The sequence below is a fragment of the Alligator mississippiensis genome, chromosome 1 (genome assembly GCF_030867095.1).
Source record: "Alligator mississippiensis isolate rAllMis1 chromosome 1, rAllMis1, whole genome shotgun sequence".
In the NCBI taxonomy this organism is placed as follows: domain Eukaryota; kingdom Metazoa; phylum Chordata; order Crocodylia; family Alligatoridae; genus Alligator; species Alligator mississippiensis.
Window position 1 is genome coordinate 172,316,831 of NC_081824.1, and position 26,247 is coordinate 172,343,077.

The following is a 26,247-nucleotide window of genomic DNA, read 5'->3' on the forward strand; positions in this document are numbered from 1 at the left end:
AATAGCTGGTAGTGTGCGTAAGAGCTAACCTTTAGTGAGCTCTATCCATAATGCTGGGAAATAGGTTGCAGGCTAATAAGCAGGTTAGAAAAGGGAGCAAGAGATTCATTGGCATGGAAGCCAGTTTTATTGCAAGTTGTTGAGCTTTTGTTATCTAAAGTTAATCTTTTTAGTATCTCACACAATGGATCAATCTTAGATCCTCTGGAAGCCAGGACCTCTGCCTTCAGTGTTAACTTCTTTTTCTGCAGGCTGGCTCCTGGATGAACCACCTACAAATTTAGCTTAATTATGTCTCCAGAAGAAGCTTGACAGCAGCCTTACTCAATTAAGACAAAAGGGACCTCAAAGCCTAAGTACCCAAAGTGTTTGCTTTGTATGAGAGCAAGGTGGCTGGTTTTTCAGCCTCTGTATGTTTACCTGACAGTGGCCTGATAAGCCAAGTGATACTAAAGCACCACTCTGTGATAATGCTAACACCATCTGCTAGGTGCTGATAGCTTGCTGGAGTAATGCGGTTATCAGCACTGGAGTGCTGATGGAAAGTTATTGCTTCAATAATCACTACTGCTTTCATCTATTCTCTAATTTAATGCTGTCACTAAAAACTGTTATAAAGAACAAGATCCTTTTCTCTTTATTATGATGAATTACGATGACATTCCAGGCCACCCCCAGGAACCACCCTTGTGTGTTTGGTGAATTCTGCCTACTGCCAATTTAAATTACTTACTCTGGCCCTGCCCATGTATAAGTGCTTTCACCCTGATTTGATGACAAACACCAATAAAGGATTTACATTAGCCTTGATATCACACAGTATCTATTGATGGGAGGACCAGACAGAGTAGGACAGTTAGGCAAACTTAATGACATAAGGATGCCATAAGCTTTAGATAGATCCTTAGTTTGTGTCAACTGTTGGGGATACATTTAAATTGACAAGGCAGTGCTGACAGGGACACTGAGCCTCTGGCCAGATATTTTTAAAGGGATATAAGTTAGGTTGAAGATTTTAAAAGCACCTCATCTAATTATGAAACAAACAGAAAATCAAAACCCTGTTGCTACAGCTCAGCATTTACCAGCCTCACAGAATAGAAAGTGCATTCGTACTAGTAGAGAAAAGAGAACCTTCTTGATTTTATTTTAGTTCATTCATGTCCTCATTCTGACAGCACTACTTATTTGATTAGCCTTCCTCCATAAACAGTCCCATTGTGTTCAGCAACACTACCTGAAGTCTGAAATGTTATCACTGGCCACGTGTGTCTCTACATGAGTCATTTAGTACTTGTATACTTGTTACTACTGTGCAGTAGCGTTGTGTCATACTTCCTGCCATGCGACACTACTACGCATCATTAATGTACTACTGTGCAGCCAGTGTCTCGTGTAGATGTGGCCACTGTAAGCAAGACTATTAACATCTTCTCTTTAACCAAAAGAAACCACAAAAGAATCATATTACAAATGACAGTTTTTACTTTAAGAAAGTTGTCTTAGACATTCCTCCATCTGATCATAAAGTATAATAATACAAGGTGTAAAGTGAGACGTTGAATATAGGCATTAAATTGGATACATGTAGAGAAATCTCTAATGGTTGGACTTGTTGATGAAACAATTATCAGTGTAAATCTGAACTAGCATTAGTAATGATGCTAAAGCCATTCAGGCTTTACAGTGCCATGCAGGAAAGCTCAGTTGGCCTACTAGGGGGCATTCCCACAAATGGGAACGTGTGTTCCCCAGGGACGAATGGCAGCGGCACATATTTGTGCCTCTACTAGTTGTCCCTGAGGAATGCCCCTGCATGTATGCTCTAGTATGCGGCAAGTTGCCCCAGGTCTGGTAGGAGAGGCTGAGGCCAGCATCTGAGCTGGCCTCAGCAGCCTTACCTGGGGGCCTCCTGGGACTCCAGCAGTGGCAATCCAGGTGTGCAAAACCTCGCTGGCAGCCGGAGCGTGGGTCTACCTGGCTAGGCTCTGGTTTCAGGTTGTGCATGCTGCTGCCATGTGTGCCACCCTGCTTTTTTGTGGCACATGGTTTTTTCATACCAGGATCTCCCAGTGTCAAAAAACCCTGCCATGCTGCAAATTAGCAGCGCGGCAAATGCTTGCATGCATGTCTGGACTGTGTGGTTTACGGTGCTGCAAACCACATGTGTGCTCGTGGGGACGTGGCCCTAGGGTTTACCTTTCTTTTGCAAGAGATTCTGTCTGGCTTTAAAGAAAGCCATGATGTCAGCATCTGCCTGGCTGTCTCCAGTGAGAGGGATAGATGATTTTGAACTCTGAGGCATCCTGAAATAAGCAAGCATATTCACAGATTCAGTTGAGTCAGCAGATTGTTTGTTTGTGTTTTCTTCTTTTTTTTCTTTCTTTCTTCCATATTTCCTTTTTTTTTCACTTCAAAAAAGAGACTGATTTAGGGGCCTTGTCCTTTGGGTATGTTAGCAGAAACAAGCATAACTTGGAGCAGAATTAAACCCTTGGCATCTTAACTGCCTGATCTTTGTATTTTTAAAATAAATATGTATTCCTACACACATGACAAACTGTAGCTTAGCTATTAAAAACCACCCACAAAGAGTTAAAAATATTTAATGCTGAAGCAGAGTTACTGTCAAATGGAAATGCACGTAAATTATACAAATAGGTTACAGAAGAAATGGTGGGTGTGACTGTACGATGTGATTCTACTCCAGATTAAATGCCACTATTTGAACTGGATAAATCTGCAGCACCCTTGCCTACTGGAAATCAACTGAGTATAAATATGCAGATAGAACTAGTCTATGTTCATTACATTTGCTGGCAGCCACTGCAACCAGGACAAGTCCTGGGATATGTAAATAGTGGCTTGCTGCAATAATCGTAAGCAGTCAAACTATCAATTTACATGATACATTCTTTGATATATAGACCATTGCCACATTGGTCAGATCCTCAGCTACTATAAAATGATGTAGCATGTCATTTCAATTTACATCAGCTGGGGCCTGGCTCTATGTTTTCTTACCTATGTATGGATAAGTTAGTACATGGCTGGTGCCTATAATATATAGTAATAACCATACCAATCATCAAAAAAAATCATAATGATCAAAGCAGAGAAAGGGAAATATAGAGAAATTCTGCTTACGTATATCCCATTTTTTTAAATACTTTTCTGATTGCTTTTTTGTTATACCTTCAGGTCCTAAATAACTGCTATGGCAGAATTTAATTCAGCTGATGTAAAACACGTCTGATGTGCATGTCTACATGGTGCCATTATTTTTAGTTGAGAAATTGGTGGTCTGCAGATTTAGAACCAAGATGGAAATTGCACAGAAATGTATTCAATGAAACATTTTATTTCACTTAATTAGCTAGAATATTTTTAGAAAATAATACGAGACTTTCTCATGTGTCCTTCACATAGCTTAATATGGAGACATTTATTAAGGACTATGCAAATACTGGGGACCCCCATGCATAGTCAGATATTTTTAATTAAGGAAACAGATGACAACACACTGTCACTATGATGTGGAACCACTGTTGTTCAACATCTCATAGGTTCAGCCTCAAGCTATCAAGCAGTTATCTTCAAATTAATATTCAGTGCAGCATATTCCAGCTAATGTACATACAGATTAAGTTTCCTGTATGCACCACTGAATTTGAGCATTGAAAACAGAAAAGTAGATAAAAGCGGGGGCGTCAAATTTTAAAACTTTCTTTCCTTCTTTTTTCAGATAGGCAAACACAATTTTGAAACACTGAGATGTTGGGCTAAATGTTTCCATGCTTTTTCTGTGTCACAACATTGATTTTATTTAGAAAACTTGATAAAAATCTCCTCTGATATTTCTCAGTTGGGGGTGGTGGTAGAAAATGGAACCATAGGCTCATGTACATGCCATGATTTTTGCCTTTTCATGCGCTGCAACTGCGTGTCTGTTTGAATGAGCGGGATTTCCTGATGCTTTAAAATTCTTTCTTGTGCATCAAACTAAAACTCCTTGGACATAGTTTAGTTTGGCTTGCTGGGAATTAAAGTGTCACATCCATGGATTCATTGGATGCAAACACAAAGGCATTCGAAGACATGTAATGAGCCCCTTTGTCCACCAGATGGCACTATGACTTTTTTGTAGTTCACCCCTTCCAATAGCTTTTGCTATAGAATTGCTTCCCCCTTTTTTTTAACACTTGCATGGTTTGCCAGCTCCCTGCTTCCACAACTATGTGGCAGGGCACGTGGTGGGTGGGGGGGCTCCAGGCTTGGGGGAGGAGCAGCACTTAACCATCCCACTCTCCTGTGGCACCAGCCAGGGACCTGGCTTAATTAGTCTGAATAAACCTAGTGCATGTAAACACAGATGCGACGCTCCAAAACAAACAAGTTTAAATTTTATAAACCTATTTAATTTAATGAGGATTAAAACCTGAGGTATGTACAGGCACCCCACATGTCTTAGAGTTATAGAGGAGGGATACAAAACTGTGAACCACATTTTTTGGATTTTTCTTAGAACCACATTTCATAAATGTGGCAACAGCAAAGTGTCTAAAGTGTTAATCCTGAAGTGCAGCAAGGATCTGTCTCCTGGAAGTTTACTGCCTTTAGGTGGGTAAGGAGGGAAAAAGGAACACAAAAACAGTTATAAATTATTGAAAAAAGCTCTGTAGCCTCTTCTAAAATGTTATGTGATCATAGTGAAGCCATGCCTCTTTAACTAGATTTTGCAAATACTCACTGACAATACAGAAAGGCACCAGGCTTCCTGCTTTCAGAAAGCTACTGGGATAATATGCAGGAGAGGGATTATGAATGTTTGAAGGAAATACACATAGTAAGATTCTACATAAAATTGACTTCACTATCAGGATAATGAAAAAAAACATAGGAATGAGAAATATTGCAGATCTCATTTTAAGGTCTTGGTATAGTACAATACTCTATGCATTCTGAGTCCTGGTTTGGTGGTGGCTGTGTGCTTTTTATTTTTAATAAAATGTCTTTCTTTTCTTATTGTGATAATATAGACATCACAATATGACCTTATAGCAATCTCCAGACAAACAGGAAGTGCATGGAAGGTGTAAGTTAACTGTGAATATAAATATGAGTGACTAGGGTAAAATTTACGAATGAATATGGCTTGTAATTATGCACTTGGATTCCAAATTAGCAATCAATATATTTTTTTTCTAAGGAGACACAGAAAGATGATAAGGGAACTTTAAGGATACTGATGAACTTGCTGGCCTACCTTCCCTTCTGAGTGAGAAAGACATAGACCTTACCTTATTTGTGAAGCTGAGTCACTCAGGTTGCTCATGCTGTTTTCTCCAGTAGGGTATTCATTGGGATTGGCTCTCCTGCTTTCTGAGAACCTGAGGTAGAGAGGAAATGAAGGGGAAATTAAAGGTTTATGTAGGGGAAACCTCCAAATACATTCTGAATAACTTCAAAGAAACTGTTTTTTATAATTTACTTGTTTTAACCAGGAAAAAGAAAAAAACACCTCTTGCCTTCTTGAAGGGATCCAGGACTCTTCAGCCTGAGGAAAAGAAGTCTGAGGGGACCTGATAGCAGTTTACCGCTACACTAGGGGAGTACATCAAGGGCTCGGTGAGCAACTGTTCACTAGGACACCTGAAGGGAAAACTAGGAGTAATGGCCACAAATTCTTGGAAGACCATTTCAGGCTCAACATTAGGAAAAACTTCTTCACAGTCAAGGTGTCCAGACTGTGGAATAAGCTCCCTCCAGAGGTGGTGCAATCTCCTGCCCTGGAAATATTCAAGAGGAGACTGGACACTCACCTTGCTGGGTTCACCTGAACCCAGTTGTCTGCCCTGCCTACTGCAGGGGGGCTGGACCGAATGATCTTCCGAGGTCCCTTCCAGCCTTACAGTCTATGAATCTATGAATCTAAGGAGAATTTTCTATCCACATTATATGATAATAACTGCACCTGTACAGGTAAGATGGCTACTAAGGGGTAAAAAAACCCAAGGTGTTAAAAGAATCTGTCTATAGACACACCACATAAACTTCTATGCAGGAGTTTAATGTGTACTTGGGTATGTTTTAAAAATACAATTTGTGATTTTTTTTGTTTATTTCCTAAGTCTAGGTTGAGTCAAGTACTGAGGACCTGGCTCACTTTCTACTAATTCTTTGTTTGGACAAAATTATTATTGAAATCAAGTGGAAATTGGATAAAAATGAGCAAAGTCCTAGACAGCTAGCTTACTGATGACAGTCCAATATATTGCAAACAGCTGTCACACATTCAGCCCCTACAGGAATGCCATTTGATTTCATTATCAAGGGATTTATCAGTTGGGAGGGGTAGATTTCTGTTATGGAATGACATTTTCCCTAATTCAGTGACTCTCTCCTCTGCCCTTGGGTTTGGCATATGTAGCAACATGGAAGAGCAGGATGTTTCCACTAGGTGGCAGGATTGTTGTATTCTTGCTGTTTTCTAACTTTACAGTAATTCATTCATTTTGGCTTATGAATTGATATTTCTGGCAGAGAGTTTGAAAAAGGAAAGAAATTTATTACCGATATTTTACTATATTACATTGTGCCAGGTTCAGTTTTGCAGAATATACTGTGCCCAAGAGTGTAAGTCTTTTTCAGATGAGTAGCTCATGGATTTAGAGCTAAACTTTTCTACTTAACCCCTAAAGTGCCATATCATTTGCACCTTCTTAACTGAACTGAGGTGACAGTAAGTTTAAATTAAATACAATACAGCTTACAATTAATGTTAATATTGTAACCCATCCTGAGCCTTTTTGGAGAGGAAGGTATAGAAATCAAATAAATACATACATAGAAACAAATTAATAGTTCTTGATTAGCTTATGGTAGTGTGTCTAGGGATGTTCCAGGGATCTTCAAAGAAGTGATGTCACATATTATTGATGTACTGCCATGACTAGAACAGATTCCCAGTGACTTGACAGATGCCAGTATTGTAACCATATTCAAGAAAGGAGATAGATTGGATTGCACCAGTTACTGTGGCATTGTACTTCTGTTCATAGCTGGGAAGATCCCCACCCACATTCTCTTCAGTAGACTCACTCCCTTTGCCAAGGAGATTCTACCTGAGTCCCAATGTGTAGGGATCTCTGGAATTCACGCCGGAAGTGCATAGTGCGGCATCTTCTTTAATCTTGGAGTTTCCCCTGCGTGCCCCCTGCTGCTGATTGGCAGAGGGGCTCCACTGCTCACTGCTTGCCACCCATACTTGATGGCCAGAAGGCGAAAATCGCAGTGGTCTTCACCTCTCAGCCATCAGGCATAGGTGGTGAGTGATGGGGCCCTCTGCCAATCTGTGGCACGGGGGGGAACTCCAAGATTAAAGACGTCATCGTGCCGTGCACATCCAGTGCAATTTCTGGATATTCCTACCCATGTGGTTTCAGACCACCTAGAGGTACAATTGACATGTTCTTTGTTGCTAGACAGCTGCAGGAGACATGCCATTTATCGCCACAGATCTTTACATGACCTTCATTGATCTGACTAAGGCTTTTGCTTCAATCAACAGAGAAGCCCTGGTGATATCTGGATGTCTACCATAATTTGGTACCATCAAATTTCTTTATGATGGCACGACAGCCACTGTCCTGAGCAATGGCTCAAATGTGGACCCCTTCAACATCAGAACTGCAGTCAAGGAAGGATACGTGATTGCACCAATACTTTTTACCATCTTTATTGCAGCTATTCCATATCTCATTGTTGATAAACTTCCATCTTGAATCAGCATCTAGTACAGGTTTCCCTCGCTTTATGTAGGTTTTGTATGTGCAAATTCGCTCTTATGCGTTGACCCTTTTTATACCAAAAATTTGTTATATGCGAGGTAAATTCACTTTTATGTGATTGGTGTCGTAGAAGCCCACAGTCAGCTGCTTTGTGTGGTGCATTGTGGGAGTGACACGCACCAAAATATAGTCTCCTGTGTGGATCTGGGCTCCTCGTTCATTGTCTGTGACACGTATTTCTGTAGTTTCCATCCCCATTATGATAGTACCTTGTGCTTGTGTGTACTGTCTGCTGTTGGTGAGTACCAAAATTGTCTTGTGAAAGTGGTAGCAATGGGTCTGGGGGTCAGCACAGTTGAGGTCTTGGAATGTATCCCTATTTGTTACATTATAAAGTGGGTTTCCTTAATGCAAATTTGAGTTATGTGCCATTTTCCAGGAATGCATGTACAGCATAAAGCGAGGGAAATCTGTACTGCATGGATGGGAATCTCTTTACCATCAACTGCTCACATTCGAAATTCACGATACCCAACACCTCCATTACTCATCTTCAGTATGCTGATGATTGTCTTGTGTGTGTCCTATCAACTGTAGAGCTCCACATCATTCCTGATGTCTTCTGTGAAGCAGATGAAATACTTGGACTCACTGTCAACTTCGCAAAAACCAAGATACTTTAGCAGGCTATTCCAAACCAACCAGGGGATTCACTACATTTTACAATTACAGGGCAGTTCTTGGACAGTATTGAGTAGTTACCCTATCTCAGTAGTCACCTTTCTTATAACATAAAAAAGATTATGATACTCAACACTTAATAGAATCTTCCAGTGCTGCCTTTGAATGTCTCCAATGTTGTGTCTTTGATAATCACAATATCAGGACTCAAACCAAATTTCTTGTCTACTAGGCTGTTGCCATCCCTACTCTGATGTTTTGGTGGGTGTGAAAGCTGGACAGCTTATTGGTAACACTTGAAAGCCTTGAAAGCATTCTTCAGAAAATCCTCCATATCAATCAGAAGGACAGCAGAATGAATTCTAGTGTTCTGGCTCAAGCAGACACCACCAGCCATGTTTATACAACATCAGCTCCGTTGGACAGGATTGTTGTATGGATGCCTGACAACTAGCTCCCAAAACAGGTCCAGATCACTAATGGTAATCACTTTAGAGGTAGGCAAAAGAAGAGATTCAAGTACACCTTGAAGGCCAATCTGATGAAAGCAATATTAACATCGATACTTGGAAGGCTCAAACAGTGAATCATCCCCAGTGGCTCTGTAAAGTACAAGGCATTGACCATTTTGTGCACAGTTGTCTCACTTTGGAGGTAAATAAGCAAGTAAAACAAAGGTTAAGAGCTGTGACTTGACATCATCAGGATCCATTCCTTCCTTCTGGAACTGCATGCCATATCTGCAGTTGAACATGCAGATCTTGGATTGGCCTCTGCAGCCACCCCCAGACTTACTGATGACTTCCCTGTGTACTGGAAGACTATCATCCTTGTATCAAAGGACTGCCAACAATGACAACAATGATAACTAGACACAAAGAAGTTTCACACTTCTCCAGAACTATCAATTCAGTAAAGAACTTTAGATCTGGGGTAAAATCTTCAAGAACACATGAGAGTTTTAGAAAAGTAAATCTTGTTTTAAAAAGTGACTTGAGGTACTTATGAATATACATTCCATTGACCTTTAATGACAATTAGGCTTCTAAATTCCTAAATCACTTTTCTAAATGAGACTTTAAGGCAAGATCCTGTTTAGCCCCTTAGGCAACTCCAATTAAAGATGTGGTATGCCTAAAATATGGTGCCTGGTATCAAGAAAATGGTTCAAAGAAATAGGGTTAGGGACCCAGTCTCCATTCATAGTCAATGGGGAGAGTTAGATGCCTCCAAAAGAATTTTCAGAGGCCAGGGAACTCCCTTGAGCTAGCTAATCAGAAAACATTAAGTACAAAATTCTGCCTCAACTAAGGGCGGCATATTTGGAGTCTCTGTTTGCTTGGGATTAAGAACACAGAGACCTCTTTCGAGGGCAAGTGCCTAACTGGGCAGGGATTGGTGACACTGACCTTGTGTATAATAACTGTAGGCAGAAATTGGGTGCCCTTGGAAATGGGAGACCTTTGCTTTGGGGCCTCTTTAGCCTGTGGGGAGGCAAAGCTACATCTAATACAATGTTAGAGAGTACCCTGAAGTTGAGGCTATTTAATAGTTTGAGTGGGGCTACTCTCCACTCCTCCTTTTGAAGGTGGTTCATTGTGCAGCCATGAATACAAGAGTAATGGGACCAGAAGGAAAGGAGGCAAGAGGGAACCTGCCTGTAGCCTAGTGGTTAGGACTGACTTGGGAGAGTTATTGATTTTTGTCCCTTGATTGAGTGCCTTGATCACTAAGCTATAGAATCATTCTTCCTTTTGTTTGCATGTCTACCAGATTGAGCTCTTCCAGATACCTAAAAGCATCTTATTTGCTTCATTTCTGAATGACAATGTAACTCATGAGCTAGGCACGTGGATGCTCACCAGTGCTTCAGTACCTGTGTGGAAACCCCTTTACACTTTGACCATTCTAAGGGTACTTAAAACGTGAGTGCCTGCATGTTAAAACTTAACCTGTGCTTAGTGCCCTCTGAGCATCTCAAAGTTATGCCAGTTCAGGATAGGGTCCGTTCTGAGCTGTGCTACTTAGCTCATCTAAGGGTAACTTCGGTGTCCACTATGGAGATAAAATGAGCAATTTGCAGTCCTCCAGCATCCCAAGAAATACTGTTCCCAGCACCTCTCCATCCCAGAAGCCCTTCCTCTCCCTGCCTCCTAGCCATGACCCTACTCACCAGCCCTCTAGTGGCAAGTCAGAGCTGTACAGGCAAGAAACGGTATAATCCTTTAATGTGTGACTGCTCACAGCGTGCTCTAACTTTAACTCCACTTATTCCATTTCATACTAGATTTAGCACAGTCTAAGTATAAAGTGCAACAAAACAAGTTTAAGCACTCAGTATCTTTGCATTAGGTATTAGGTATTTATCTAATCAATTTTGGGGCTGTAGAAGTAGAGATATTTTGGACTTGTTTGTGATTTAGGCAACCAGTTTCTGCCTAAATCCTATTTAGGCATCTAATTTACTGAGCTGGATATGGCACTTAGGCTTTTATTCATTAAGGTGCTTTTGAAAATTTTCATTTTGAAGATACCTGAATTCCTATTTGGATTACATTGGAGAAGTATAAACCTCTTCCTTTTTGGGCAGTTCATCTTATAAGGCACGTATACATGAGATGCTACTGCACAGTCATTATCTGTATTAGCAAGTACTAAATAAACGCACAGTAAGCAGAGTTACTGTGCAGTTGCACCAGTGAACATCTTTTAGGTGATGCTACTGTGCAGTAACTTAATAATATTGCACAGTGCATATCAGTGCTGTGTTTGCTGTGATGCACTACCGCACAATATTTTTTGGCTACTGTGCAGTCAACGTCTTGTGAAGACTGTTACTTACAACAATTTATGCATCTTTGAATTAATCTATAAGGCGCAACTCTACTCTGTCTTTTACTTCTCTTCAGTATAACACAGCTAACTACCTCTCTCTTCCTTTCTGACAACTCCAGCATGTTTTCTACTTTTGTTGATAGCCGCCTCAGGGTCTTGGATGGTTTGGCAAACTCTGAAGCCACGACAGATCAAGCTACTGCTCTCAAATCTTGTGAATTGCTGGTCTACCTTGGAGTTATAGGGAGCAAGGCATTCTTTGTAGAGATGGGTAACATACTTGCAGCTAAATTCAAATTGCTTTACATTTAAGCATTTTTACATTTGGTTACAAAATCAAAATTGGCCTCAGTTTTGTGGAATTCTTTTGGCAGACTTGCAGATCTATACTGCCATATACAAGAAAGATTGTTGCCAATGTTAAACCCTGTGAAATTTCACAAATTAAGTATGTTTTCCGAAACACATTATAATCTTCACAGAATTCTAGGGAAATGTGACAGAAAGAGCATAGAGCTTTCACTCAAGATTCACAAAGAGATTCATAGATCCTTTTCAGTCAAAAATAGAGATATGGGTCAGGCTTTCCCCCTTTTCTTTCTTCCCCCTGTACAGTTCTTCCCTATGGTAACTAAATTAATGTACTCCAAATGGACTGGCTTTGCTGCTTCTAAGAGCACTGTATAAACGAGAAGATAAGTTTAATTTAGAAACTTTTGTTAATCTCTCTGAATCTTCAAAAGAATGTTGGTAATGTGTCTCAGTATTACTTCACATGCATTATAATGGTCTTATTAGAAGCCTCTATCCAGGCGGATAGTTATTTTTGTTACTTATTTGCATGCAGAGATTTTTCATTACACTCCATCACAGATTACAGAACACATATGAAAGCAGAAAAAAATTAAAACAGATATTGGTGATGCTTCTAACATTCAGCTTCTCCTCTAACATCTTCAGATGTTGTTGATTCCACACTTAGCAGGTTGCCCATCCATCCCTACCAAGAGTTACAGCAGCTGTCTGAGATCTGTTTTCTGTTCATGTTTTCTGAGTATTTCAGTTTAGTGCTTGGGATTGGAGAAGGATATAAAGCATTCAGAGCTAACCAGAGCACAGCCTTGACACAAGAGTGAAGGAGCAAACCATTTTTTATTTTAAAGGAATGTTTCTGGTTAAACATTAACAAAACATTAGCTATAAATTCCAGATATTTGAAATGTATTAGAGAAGCTAATGTTATTAAGGTAGCACTGGTTCCACCTGTTTAATAAATCATCTTTCCTAGAGGAAGGCAAATCCCATTTAGAATCCACTGAGAATGCCATGTGTGTGTATGTGTGTGTGCGCGTGCACATGCAGTGCATGTGTGTGAAGCAAGTGGGGGAAGGGGAAGGCATATCTTAACAATCACAAAATACTAACTCCAATCCTGCCTCAGGTGAAATCAATACAGTTTGCCAGCTATAGTGGAAGCAAGATCAAGTCTTTGGTTTGGGGTCTTTACCACCTGATGCTGTGAGATTCTAAATCCCACCTTTTTAGCACTTAGCAGGATTGACCCTTTCATATCCCAGACTAGTTCTAGTGGGGTTGCTATGAACCAAAAACACTGCTTTATTTAAATATTTGGCATAAACTTGATTAATTTTGTCCCTTCCAGCCTACCAAGGATGACCCACCTCCTCTTTTCAGTTATCAATTTTATCACATTTAATTATTTTAAAATGTTTGCAAAAGGAGGAAAGTGTGCCATAAACAATAACATTCTACATAAACTGTGCAATATCAAATTGGTCAGATGACCAAGGGATTTTATTAGAATAAATATGTCAGTGTAAAATGTGCCAAGAAAGTCATTCCATTACTTTTACTTTTGAAGTCAGTGTTTGCATCTATTCGCTCCAAAGATATAGGCTGAACATTTTTGACAAACAACCTACTAAGTTTTAGATCTTATGTCCATTCAAAACATCTGCTAACTAAATTCCCTTTTGGAAACGGCTCCCTATTTATAGTGATTCACCCAGAATATCACATGGTTTATAATCCATGTCAGTATCTACTCTTATGAACAATTTGCCTGATGGGTAATGATGGAAGTATCAGTGTAGGAAATGCTGCCTGTTTCTAGGCAAATTCTGTAACAAAAGGTCATTTATATACCTGGACTGTATAATAGTGGGGAAAGTATATCCAGCATCTCATTCTGCATAATAATGGACATTAATAGGTAAAGTCCTGTGTCCCTCTGGTTGAAGGGAATCTTTGGAAATAAGCATTCTACTATTTTATAGTATAGAAACTGGAAACTTTTCCTCTAAAATCCTAATGCTTGAGCACAGTGGGATATTAAGCCTGCAGCTTACTCTCACAATAGCAAGATCTGTATTTCTAATTCCCCATGTATCACACTGGAAATATATTTGTGTTAAACCGGTTTAAAGAGCTTAATATAAAATAAGACTTACTCTCCATGAAAGTAAGAGAAGAAAAGGAGAGCAGTGAACTTCAAAGGGCCATTCTAAAAGTGAAATTAGATATGGGAAAACAAAATCACAGCTACATTGGACCCTCCTCATCCCCTAACCCCCCACCCAAATATTGTATCAGTCAACAGTCCTGAACTTTATGGTGTTCAATGACCTAGGCTTAGGACATGTAAAGACCACCTAAAACTCCCAGACTAGGGCCACAATTAGTGACTCCCACTCCTTGGGCGTATCTACACATGTCACTATGGCGCTGTTGTTACTATGCCATCATTTAGTACTTCCTTTAGTACTTCCATGGCTATTTTTAGCCACTACATCACTGTACTGATGTACTGAAGTGAAGGAGTACATCAGTACTGCGACATAGCTGTAGCATCACAGTTTGTGCCTGCCAACGCTACGTTGCTGTAGGTCATTGCTATGACGATGTAGCATCTTGTGTAGATGCACCCCTTGAACCATATAGAAATATTTATTATCAAGACAGTTTGTTTGTATATAGGGGCCCCTCCAAGACTGAAATTAACTCATGCAGGAACTAAGAACCACACTAAAATTGACTATGTTCTGTTCCAAATGTAAACCATACTTCTTTGACATGCCATTGACTAATCATAATAAGCAGTGCAGAAGCCATAAACAAGTATTTTAAGATCATTTTAAAACAAAATTAAAAAGGAACCCACATGTACTTTTACTTCTCTTGATAGGAACAAATAAGAAAGAAAGAACACCACAGGATATGACTGCTGCTGTCTTGGTGCTCAGTGCCTGCAAGGAACTTAACAGAGTGCATAAGACTTAGAATAAGAGAAGACAACTATAAATCTAACTATTGAAATTACATTGTGTGTCAGTTTTGGAAAACAATAAAAAAATCCTTCAAGAAGAAACAACAGTTCATGGCATGCAGTCTTTCTGGCAACAGATGGCAGCAATGCACAGGGCAGTCCTGGTTGGCTGTCCCAGACTGCTGAATCAGGCTGGGTCTCCCTACAGTGCAATGTGGGATTGTAAAGGGGGTGTTCTGCTCTCTGTTTGGCTGCAGCAGTATTGTCCAGCCTGTGTGACACGTTCTCCTGGAGCCTGGGAACAGGTACAAAGCACCCTGGGATGTTGGAGAAATGTGCCATGGCTTTTCTCAGAGGGGTAAGTTGTACAGACATTTGCTCTCCCAGGAGAATCTCACCCAAGAGAGGATTAACTGTGATTGTTCCCAAGTTATTTTTCTTCTGGAGCACCCATTTTTGCTGTGGAGGAAAACACATCTGCACACTCATGGTTTCTCCTGGGAGAGCAGCGACTCTCCTAAGAGAAACTGGACAGTTATCACTTACATTAATCCAATTTACTGTGGTAATTGAAGCATTCCCCATTCTAAAAACTGAAAATGCCATGATAAAATTAATACTAGAATACAGTGCATGCTAAAATTTTAATGACAGCAACTGTCAGCAGCTGCAAGATTATATTGCAGACTAAGTTATTCCAGTTTTGTGTGTATCACACAATATTTATATTTTATGGAACACCTGATGTAATCACAAACATCACTGAAGTATATCTTTGCAACAAAGTAAAAAGAGCTATTCTTTGCAGGGAAGCTTAGCTGCTGAGAGAGGGGTGGAACTCCACTAGGGATAAATAAATTGCTTCTGTTTGTTCACCCTTTAACAATGAAGATTGGTAAATTCAGGTGTGTACTTAGCTAGTTTCTACATATGCCCAATGATATTACTTGATAACACAGAGTCACAGGAACATAGGACTGGAAGGGACCTTCAGATATCATCTAGTCCAACCCCCTGCCAAGAGAGGATAATCCTTATTCAAACTATCCTACACAAATCCATTGTTTAACCTATTAGTAAAACTACACAGTCAATCCTAACACAAACACAAGGCATAAAAGCCTAATCTGCCACAGATAAGTCAGGGGGATAATGGTGGCCAATGTGCTGCTGCTGCAAAGATTGTTAAAATACACTTGAAAGATCCAAGGAAGAGGGCCATACGCCCGCTACAGAGGAAGGCAAACCCCCAAGTCATTACCAGTCTGACCATAGGGTAAAATTCTTTCCTGGCCCTAAATATGGTGATCAATCTGACTCTGAGCAGAAGGGAAAGACCCGCTAGCCAGGAACATCTGGGTTTAAGTCCCAGAAATAGCACTGCCCCACTCCAGCCAAGAACCCCAGCCAGCACTGACCTGAGCAAGGTGTGGGACCTGGGGCAAATCAGCCCATGCAGGGCTCTGCCTGTGCTCTGATCCCATAGACCCTGGACCTGAAGAGGCTGCTGCCGCCATTGGCGGCAGGGGGAAGGGTGGGAGGGAGGGCGAGTAGCAAGTAGCTGGATGCAGAGCTGCTGCTCCATGCCACTCTGTGCTGCTGCTGCTCCGCCCCGCTCCGCGGGACCGTGCCAAAGCATGGGGCCCAGGGTGGTTGCCCCGATTTGCACCCCCAGGGATAGCTCTGACCCCAGCCTTGGTTACAGCCAACACCCAATGCTTCTGGGGGAAGTAACACACCCCCAAGCCTTCCTGCCATTTGTAGCAAAAGGAGGGGAAAAAATTCCTTCCCAGCCCCATTTGGCAACCAGTGAAGCCTAGAAACATGGGAAATACACATAGTGGAGCATAGGCGATCCTAGATCATCCCTGATCAATGCTTGCCTAACCTCTTCTTGAATACCTCCAGTGACGGGAATTCCAGTTTCCCTAGGCAGTCTATTCCACTGCTTCACTATTCTAACAGCAAAGAAGTTCTTCCTGATATCTAACCTGAATCTACCTTGCTGCAACTTTAGGCCATTGGTCCATATTTTGCTCTCTGCAGCAAGAGAGGAAAACTGTTTTCCCTCTTCTTTATGGAGCCTTTCAGATATTTGAGGACTGCTATCATGTCTCCTCTTAAGTGCCTTTTCCACAAAATGAACATACCTATTTCCTTCAACCTCTCCTCATATGCCTTGCCTTCCAAGCTCTTTATAATTTTTGTTGCCTGCCTCCAGACCCTCTCTAACTTCTCCATGTCCTTTTAAAATGTGGAACCCAAAACTCCAGACAAACCTATATAAGGCCTAACCAGTGCTGAGTAAGGAGGCACTCTCACATCCTGTGTCTTGCATGGCAAACTCGTATTGAATTTGATCCATCAAGACTCCTAGATCCTTCTCTGTAGTACTATCACCTAGCCAGGCGCTACCCATTTTGTATTTGTGTTTTTGATTATTCTTCCCAAGATATAGTATCTTCCATTTGTAAGCACTGAACTGCTTCCTGTTAGTTCCAGCCCAGCTTTCCATCTGTCAAGTTACATTAGAACTGTGCTCCTGTCCTCCAAAGTATTTGCAATCCTTTCCAGGCTAGTGTCATCTGCAAATTTGCTCAGGAAGGAAGTGAGAGATTTATTGGCTCATGCTAAAATAGGCTGTCAGATCAGAAGTAGCAGATGATGGAGCAGGAAAGATGTCTGCTTTTTCCAACAACAGAGAAGGCTTTAATATTCTGCAATATCAAATTTACTATGAAATTTAAATGAATAATAATAACTACAGCAGAAAAGCATTTTATCAGCAACATATTTTACATAGAACAAGGCACCCAAAATATCACTGCAAGTGCTCAATAAAAGATAAAAAGAAAATCTCTTCTATTTATTTTTTCATCCATTTTTCATGCCCAACATTTTGCTGAACTATAAAAACTATCATGGTACAATACAGTTTTTTCTAAGCTGTTTTCTTAGTGAATGTTCCAAGCTAAGGAAAAAGGGAGAGGGAGTGTTTCACTGAACAATGTCATCAGCTGTGCAGATGGTGGCACAGTAAGCCTGAAAAAAACATCTACCTTACCTGTTATTATACAGTTGATGCTGGGATTCAAAACACCGGGGAGAAGTTGTCAAGGCACTTGGTGAATTACTCAAGTGTGGCTTTCCCAGTTGTTCCTAGAAAAAACAAAACATGTAAGGGAGGATGTCTGAAAGTGAGCAAAACTCTACTCCTATTGGAATCAGTGGGCAAGTCTACATGTGCATTAATGCACCATAGTTACTGCACATTAAGTTTAGTACCTGTAATAACAGGTACTAACTCAATGCAAATTAACCAGTGCATACCTTTTTAGTGATGCTAATGTGCAGTAGACTAGTTCTACTGTGCATTAGTGCAATAGCATGGCTTTTGCCATGACACGCTAATGTCCAGTAGAATTAGTCTACTGCACGTTTAGGGTCTCATGTAGACAAGCCCAATGGGAGTTTTAATAGTACCTTCAACTGTGACTAAGTTAGAGCACTCAGGACTTTTAAAATCTTACCCCAATATTAGTACCCACAAAATAACTTCTAATTCAGCTGCATTCTTCAACTGATCTTATCACTCAAACAAAAACTTATGGGACCATTGAAAGAAAGTGTTTAGGATTGGTATAAGAATTTCAAATCTCAGGTTTTCAAAGTATCAGCAGGTGTTGGCTGACCTGAGTTACTTAAGGAGCTTAGATCTATAGATAGGTGAAGGTTCAAGGTATCAAAGTCAATTATCTAGATCAGATTTTGAAATCTTCCCTTGATGAATCATGACAGGCTGAGTCCTGAGCCTCTCCCGGGGACAGAAAATATCCTATAGTAGGTATAGGGATTATACACAGCTCTCTGAAAAGTTATATTTGCAGGCAAGTACGGCTATTAAACCTTCCCTGTTGCCACCCACATAGTTAAAAGTGTTTTGACTTGACATATTTTATAACCACAACTTACAATTAAGTTAGTTAAGTTGTGTTTTGTCATCATGTCACTTTAACAAAGCTGTGGAAAGTTATTCAATACCTAACTGTATATTGTTTTCTGAAGTCTTGTTAATATTATTTCTTAGAACAAAAGGGAATACTGGCTGAACAAGTAAAAAATGTATTTTAGGTTACATTTTTGTTCAAGGAGTAAATATTGTCTTTTAAATAACTATATACTGTTTGGATTCAGTAGAAACATAATTGCTGTGATGTGCTATGAAATTAGTTATGCCAAACAGACATGGCCTCAAATGTTTAGGGATGAGCATCTACTAGCAGACATAACAGGGTTCCCTTCCAAAATGTTACAGACACCACTATTTCCATCTTAATGAAAGTCTTGGAAGGGAAACCTTTCAGAAAAATGACAAAGAGAAAGAAAGCCTGTGAAAGAAATGGAGAAGACTATTTTTTTCCTTTTTTTTTTGCTTTTGTGATATCTTTGGTGAATGCAAAACCCTGTATCTTAGCTATTCTACTCTCACTTCTCACATTATTATTTTAAATTATTCAGTTATTAAATGCAGGATTTCTGCTTCTATAGATTTCCTAAACTTGGTGATAATGCTACTCATGGACCTGGGCTATAGAACCAGAAGCTCTCCTTTCTGAGCTGTGAGTAGATGAACCACTGGGGAACCTGCATATTCTGCAGTGCTACTAAAGTCACTGCAACATAGAGATGTAAATACTGATTAAATAAATATTCATTTAACTTGTTGTAATTAATTGTTAAACATGGTGGTGGTGCTGGGCTGCAGTCTGTGGCTCTGCGAAATCATGGGGGGGATGGTGTTTAGCCCTGGGCCGGTGCTTGCCCTGCCCTGCCGTGCCGTGCCGTGAAGTGCCGTGCCGTAGAGGATGGGCTGCACCCACCCACCTAGAGCAGTTTGGGGGGCTGGGGCCAAAGCAGTCCCACCAGGCAGGCAGCACAGCCCAGAGAGCCCGGGGGGAGGGGGCAGCAGCCATCAGCTTGTAGCTTCTCAGGGGGGAGGTTACTTGTTTAACTCTTCACAACCCTACTGCTGTCACGGGAAGTTTTAGACCAGTTGCCTCTGCTGGACTTTGCTGGTGCGCTACTGTTGGACTTTGCTGGTATGATGGCTGACATCTTCTAGTACATGAAAACAAGAGGTGTAACAAGTCAGCTGAGTGCCTAGGGTAGCTACAATGCAATGAGGAAGTGGTGACATCCAGCTGATGCTGTGTTGCCAGTGCAATTGTGTGGCTCCAAGCAAATGCTATGCAACGCTCCACTCCACTCTCTGCCCCCCGCTTGGCCTCAGTTACACTACTGATGAAAACACATGTGGGCACATCTACATGAGATGCTTAACTTCACATTAGCATAGTTTACTGGGAAGTTAGCATGTGCATCTTCATATGCATATGCTTAGTTCACAGTAAATTTTCCTAATACTGAGTACATTTGCTACCTGCAGTCAGCTGTCTATGGACAGCTTTCCAATCTCTCAGAGTGACTTAGACAAATTGGAGGACTGGGACAAAAGGAATCTCATGAGGTTCAGCAAGGACAAGTGCAAAGTCCTGCACTTAGGATGGAACAATCCCATGCACTGGTACAGGCTGGAGGCTGACTGGGTAGGCAGCAGCTTTGCAGAAGAGGACCTGAGGGTTACAGTGGACAATAAACTAAATATGAGCCAGCAGTGTGCCCTTGTTACCAAAAAGACTGATGACACACTGGGCTGCATGGATAGGTGTGTTGCCATGTCAAGGGAAGTGATTATTCCCCTCTATTCAGGATTGGTGGGGCAACATTTGGAGAACTGTGTTCAGTTTTGGGCCCCCCACTACTGAAACGATGTGGACAAATTGGAGAAGGTCCAGCGGAGGGTGAGGGGGCTGGGGGACATAAGTTATGAGGAAAGACTGAGGGAGCTGGGCTTATTTAGACTAGACAAGAGGAGATTGAGAGGGGACTTAATAGCAGCCTTCAACTACCTGAAGGGGTTTCAAAAGAGGATGGAGCTGGACTGTTCTCAGCGGTGGAAGATAACAAAACAAAGAGCAACTGTTTCAAGTTGCAGCAAGGGAAGTTTAGGTTAGATATTAGGAAGACTTTTCTCACTAGGAGGGTATTAAAACACTGGAACAGGTTACCCAGAGGTGGTGGAATCTTCACCCTTGGAGGTTTTCAAAATGCAGCTAGACAAAGATTTGGCTGGGATGATCTAGTTGCAGATGGTCATGGTTTCAGCAGGGGGTTGGACAAGATGACCTCCTGAGGTCCATTCCAAACCAAACTTTCTATGATTCTATGAAATGCAAGTAGCAAATTTACTCATCATTAGTAATAGTGCCATAGCCCTTGTGTAGACACCTGACCGGGAGCAAAACCTGCTCCCGGTTAACTGTCTACCAGGGGGCAGGAGATAGCTCCCTGCTCCTGGGAGCTGCCAGGACAGGCTCCACCACAGGAACCCGGGCAGGGACTGTGTCCCCCTGCCCTGGCAGCAGGGAGCTCCAAGCCCCTTGCTCCCAGATCATGATCGGGGAGTGGGGGGCTGGGAGACTCTTATCTCCCAGTCTGAGTTCTCCAGTTACAGGGCTTAGGCTGGAAGACACTTATCTGGCTCAGGCTGGGAGATAAGTATCTCCCAGCAGCGGCCTGCAGTTGCAAATCCACTGCTGGAAAATAACAGTATTCCAACCAGAGTCCCATGACCATGGAGCTGGCACTGGGAGCTCCTTGCTGGGTGTGTGTGGGCAGGGGACCTGTTTCCCACCCAGCTCCCCAGCTGGGAGCTGGTGGTGGAATAGGCTGGGGAACAAGCTCCCTAGCCCCCTCACTCTGCATGCCCTGATAGGGACAATGTCTGCCTGACCTGGCGGCAGGGAGGTTCCAGGCCCCGCTCCCCGATCACAATTGCAGAGCAGGGGCTGGGAGCTTGTTTCTAGACCCTGCTCTGCAATTGTGGAGCTGGGAACAGACTGGGAGCTTGTTCCCAGTCTCCACTCCATGACTGCAATTGCAATTGCGGAGCAGGAGCTGGAAGCTCCCTGCATAGAGACAGGGCTCTGCCCAGCCTGGAGCTGGCTGGGACCTGCCCCTGACTGGGACAGTTCCCAGCCTGTCCCAGGCTGCATGGGAAAGCAGTACAGCCTGAAGGTGGCTGGGAACTGTCCTGTTTTGGGCAGTTCATAGTCAGCTCTGGGCTGCATGTGCGGACTTCCCCATGCAGCCAGGGGCTGGCTGGGAACTGTCCACCAGTGGGGCAGCTACGGGCAGGGGGCTGGGACCTGCCCCTACCCACCAGCTCTTTCCAAGCCCCATGCCCCTGATTGTGGAGCCAGGGCCAGAAGCTCCCTGCTGCTGGGGCAGGGGGACGTTTTCCCTGCCCCAGCAGTAGTCTCCCGGCCTGGTGCTCCCTGCCAGCCTCTGGGCTAGCTTCCTGCCAGCCCCTGAGTTCCCCCTGCTGGTGGCAGAGGCCCCTTGCAGGGCTGCAGGGACTTGGGAGCAAATCTTTTCCCTAGTCCCCACATGTATAAACACCTACCCAAAAACCCTTACTCTGTAGTCAGAGCCATCCCTAGGGGTGTGCGAGGCCCGGGGCATATTAGCCTGTGTGGCGAGCTGCCGGAGTGTGGAAGCCATTACAAAGACCTCTAAAAAAATCATCTGGAATTCCTAGGACGTGTTTCTCAGGCAGGATGTAAAAAAAAAATAAAAAAAAATAGAAGAAACTGGAGACAAGATTAACATAAATTGATTCTGAATTAAACAGAATGAGTTTATACCAAGATGAGAGGGAAGAGAATCATGGCCAAAATCTTAGCCTTATGTGTCTTTCCTACTGAATCAATCACAATTTTAGACAAGTGTACTTTAAATTTTATATCTGCATTGTACTGAAGGAGATGCAAAACAATCTGATACCTGCAGACTCCTTGCTTCCTCAGACCACCAGATTTCAAAGTCTTTTTGCAGTTTCACCTTGGCTTTTTCCATAAGAAGCTGCAAGTGTTCAATCTCTATCTTTAGCCCTTTCAAACGATTGAACATGGTTTTATAACTACAATGAAAAGAAGAAAAGAGTGTGTTTACTACAGGGAAATTCCATCTTTGGCCCAGAGGAAAAATGCTGACAGATCTCTTAACGAAGTTTTATGTTATCCAGGGCAGTTACAAACCTTGAACTTCAAAACAACTGCTAAAAGTCAAGGAGAGGCGTGAATCATCACTGATTTTATAAGAGTGTCTATGGACAGCAAATATAAGAACTCTACCCCAGTAAAGTATTTATTTTATTGAAGAACGAAGTTACTCCCATTCTAGTGGGAATGATATTGAGTCTGTTTATTTAAGCTATTCATCAATCAAATTTGTCAATTTTTTTTTTCTGTCTGCACAGCATCATGCCATTAATAAATAAATGGTGGCTAGAATGCCTGGATTCAATTAGAGACTATGCAGAGGCTCACATTTTCTACTGACAATTCAGTAACTAGACATGTTGTCTACCATTGGTTGGACATGCAATAATATGAGCTAGTCCTGAGGTCCCATCAGAGATTCTAGATACCAGGAATACTAAGAAGCAAATTGAAAAACGTAGACAATGTGATATCCTGTGTCTGAAATTTCTTTTATCTCCCTGGCCACAGTTATGCTATGGCAGAAGGAAGGATTTTTGAAACCATGAAGATTCCTCTGTTTTTCTTTCTAGTTGGTTCACAAATAAAGCCCCTGAATCATAATGCCTGTGGGTAGGTCAATGAGGCCTGGACATTGCTCCTGAAACAGCTGAGGGGACACATAACATGTTACACCTGGATAACCACTTTGTCTTGGTGACACTCCCAGCCTCTGACAACTGAAAGATAGAAGAACCAATTTCTAACTCTGATCCTCAATATGCAAACACTATGCTATTTTTAGATTACCAGATTAGGTTTACAGTTTTCCTACTGATGCATCATGTGATCATAAAGGAAACAAGCTGACATTTTAAGTTGAAAGCTAATAGTAAACCAGAAGAATAGCTTTTATATAACAATTTGCTAGCAGAAACAAGATTAACACATTTGGGGATCATTTTACTTCAGTATTCAGAGTATCAGAGTAGGGAAATACAATACCTTTTTTTCTCATCTTCAAGTTGTGCTCGAAGTTTCTCTTCCACTGGATCAGACTTATTCAGCTCTTCAGAAGGGCTGGCAACACCTACAAGAAGTTACCAGAAGTAAGCAATAAATAGATAGGGCAAGGATGAAAACACAAAAAAACCAACCCCATCCCTCTGCATCCCTCCCCTCCAAAAAACCCCAGATCCCAAGCTGTTTCAGAATAGCATAAGAACTACTTGATAGGTACAATAGGGAACAGCACTAGTCTTTTATCCTGGTGGAGATCTGGGTTTTGAATCTGAACATGGGCCTTATCCTGACATTAGTTTCACCAGAGTAACACCACTGATTTCAGTTCAGCTATTTTGTATTTATAGCAGTGTCAGATCAGAATCAGGCCCTAAATGTAAATTAAAAATAAAATGAGTATTGATTTTCTCTTCCCAGTTCTCTGTGAATGTCTTCTTTAAGAAACAATGAAGAAAAAGGGAATGTGAGGGGATGTAAGGTCCACAGAATTCCATGTAAAACCCTGAGAAAGCAATTTACCATCTTATTCTAATTCTTAACTTTGTTCATCCTTCTTCTGTTGCTGGACAGTTTTTTTAGTAATACCTATTCCCTGAAAGTTGAGAGGTACAGCTGCTTTGAATCATTTTGAAGGCACAAGTTTCCTGGATAGATTCTACATCATAGGTGTCTGTGACCAGGACAAGCCTTAGAACTGAGCTAGCATATAGTATAATGATATGCAGGACAAATCAGAACAGTTGGTGGTTGACGCGGGGAAAAAAGCAGAGATCTTCAATGAGTTCTTTGCTTCAGTATTTCTACGTACCGACCAAGCCAATTCCCCCACCTCGATCATTGATGGATGTCCACATGGTACCATTCCACCTACGGTTAGTTCTGAAATAGTGAAGGAGCTCCTGGAGGAGCTGGATGGGTACAAGTCAGCAGGGCCAGATTACCTCCATCCACGGCTGCTGAAAGAATTGGCCAATGTCATAGCTGAGCCACTGGCACAGCTGTTCAAGCACTCGTGGTGCTCTGGCCAGGTCCCTGAGGACTGGAGAAGGGCCAATGTGGTGCCCATTTTCAAGAAAGGGGGAAGGGATGAGTTGGGTAACTTTAGACCAGTCAGTCTTACCTCTGTTCCTAGGAAAATGCTAGAGAAAAGAATCAAAGAACACATTTGTGCAGGCCCAGCAGGGGAAACGATGCTGAGGGAAAACCAGCATGGGTTTGTCACAGGTAGATCCTGCCTGACAAACCTTGTAGCCTTCTATGACCAGGTCACACACTGCCTGGACGCGGAAGCCGAGGCTGACGTCATCTTCCTGGACTTTAGGAAGGCCTTTGACACAGTTTTGCACCCTATCCTCATTGGGAAGCTAGCAGACTGTGGAGTGGACGCCTACACGGTCAGGTGGGTGGGCAACTGGCTTAGGGACTGCACCCAGAGAGTGGTGGTGGATGGTTCCTTCTCAGCCTGGAGGGAGGTGGGCAGTGGGGTCCCACAGAGTTCGGTCCTCAGACCAATATTATTCAATATCTTCATCAGTGATTTGGATGAGGGTGTGGAGAGCACCCTCTCCAAGTTCGCTGATGATACCAAGTTAAGGGGCAAAGTTAGTACACTGGAGGGCAGGGAGCAAATTCAGGCTGACTTGGCCAGGTTGGATCAATGGGCAGAGAGAAATAGGATGCAATTTAATAAAGATAAATGTAAGGTACTCCACCTGGGAAGGAGGAACCCCCAGCACACCTATACGTTAGGGAGTGTCCTTCTCAGCAGCTCGGAGGCAGAGAGGGATCTACTGTGTCCAGTTTTGGGCGCCGTACTTCAAGAGGGACATGGGGAATCTGGAGAGGGTCCAGAGGAGGGCCACTCGCATGATTAGTGGCCTTCGTGATAGACCCTACGGGGGAGGTTGAGAGAGCTGAATCTCTTCAGCCTTCACAAGAGACGGCTGAGGGGAGATCTTGTGGCCGCCTATAGATTTATTAGGGGAGGTCAACAGGGAATAGGGGAAGCGCTGTTTACTAAGGTGCCCCAGGGAGTGACTAGGAATAACAGGTGTAAACTAGTTGAGAGTGGATTTAGGTTAGATATTAGGAAGAAATTTTTCACAGTAAGGGTGGCCAGGATCTGGAATGGGCTTCCGAGAGAGGTGGTGCTATCACTTAGCTTGGGGGTCTTCAAGAGGAGGCTAGATAGTCACCTGGCTGGGGTCATCTGACCTTGGTCCTCTTTCCTGCCAGGGGCAGGGGGTTAGACACGATGATCCATTGTGGTCCCTTCTGACTCTACACTCTATGAATCTATATATATATATCTATATCTATATAGATATAGATATAGATATATTATTATACTATATAATAATCTACATTATATAATTATACTATATAATAATCTACAATATATTATATATATCAATGATATATTGATAATATTGAGAGACAGCAAACCAGCCTTCCCAACATAGGTTAAAAGCAACTCAGTGATGAAGGGAAAAGTAAAGTTCAATACTAAAAAAGTTACAACTATTCCAAA

At 42.0% G+C, this 26,247-nt stretch overlaps 1 protein-coding gene across 3 annotated transcripts in view; it reads right to left on the reverse strand.

The window, feature by feature from the left end:
* The window catches only part of KIF6 (kinesin family member 6), a 436,353-nt gene that overhangs the window by 5,244 nt on the left and 404,862 nt on the right, over positions 1-26,247 (reverse strand). For 2 of the 3 annotated variants that reach the window (XM_019483065.2, XM_059717038.1), the window contains 4 exons: positions 23,700-23,784; positions 22,498-22,633; positions 17,657-17,751; positions 5,301-5,390 (listed from right to left, as the gene is read on the reverse strand). In XM_019483065.2, coding sequence (XP_019338610.1) covers positions 5,301-5,390; positions 17,657-17,751; positions 22,498-22,633; positions 23,700-23,784 — 406 coding nt within the window. Of the gene's footprint in view, positions 1-2,199; positions 2,307-5,300; positions 5,391-17,656; positions 17,752-22,497; positions 22,634-23,699; positions 23,785-26,247 lie in introns of all 3 variants that reach the window. The other variant, XM_059717041.1, reaches the window with a different exon arrangement.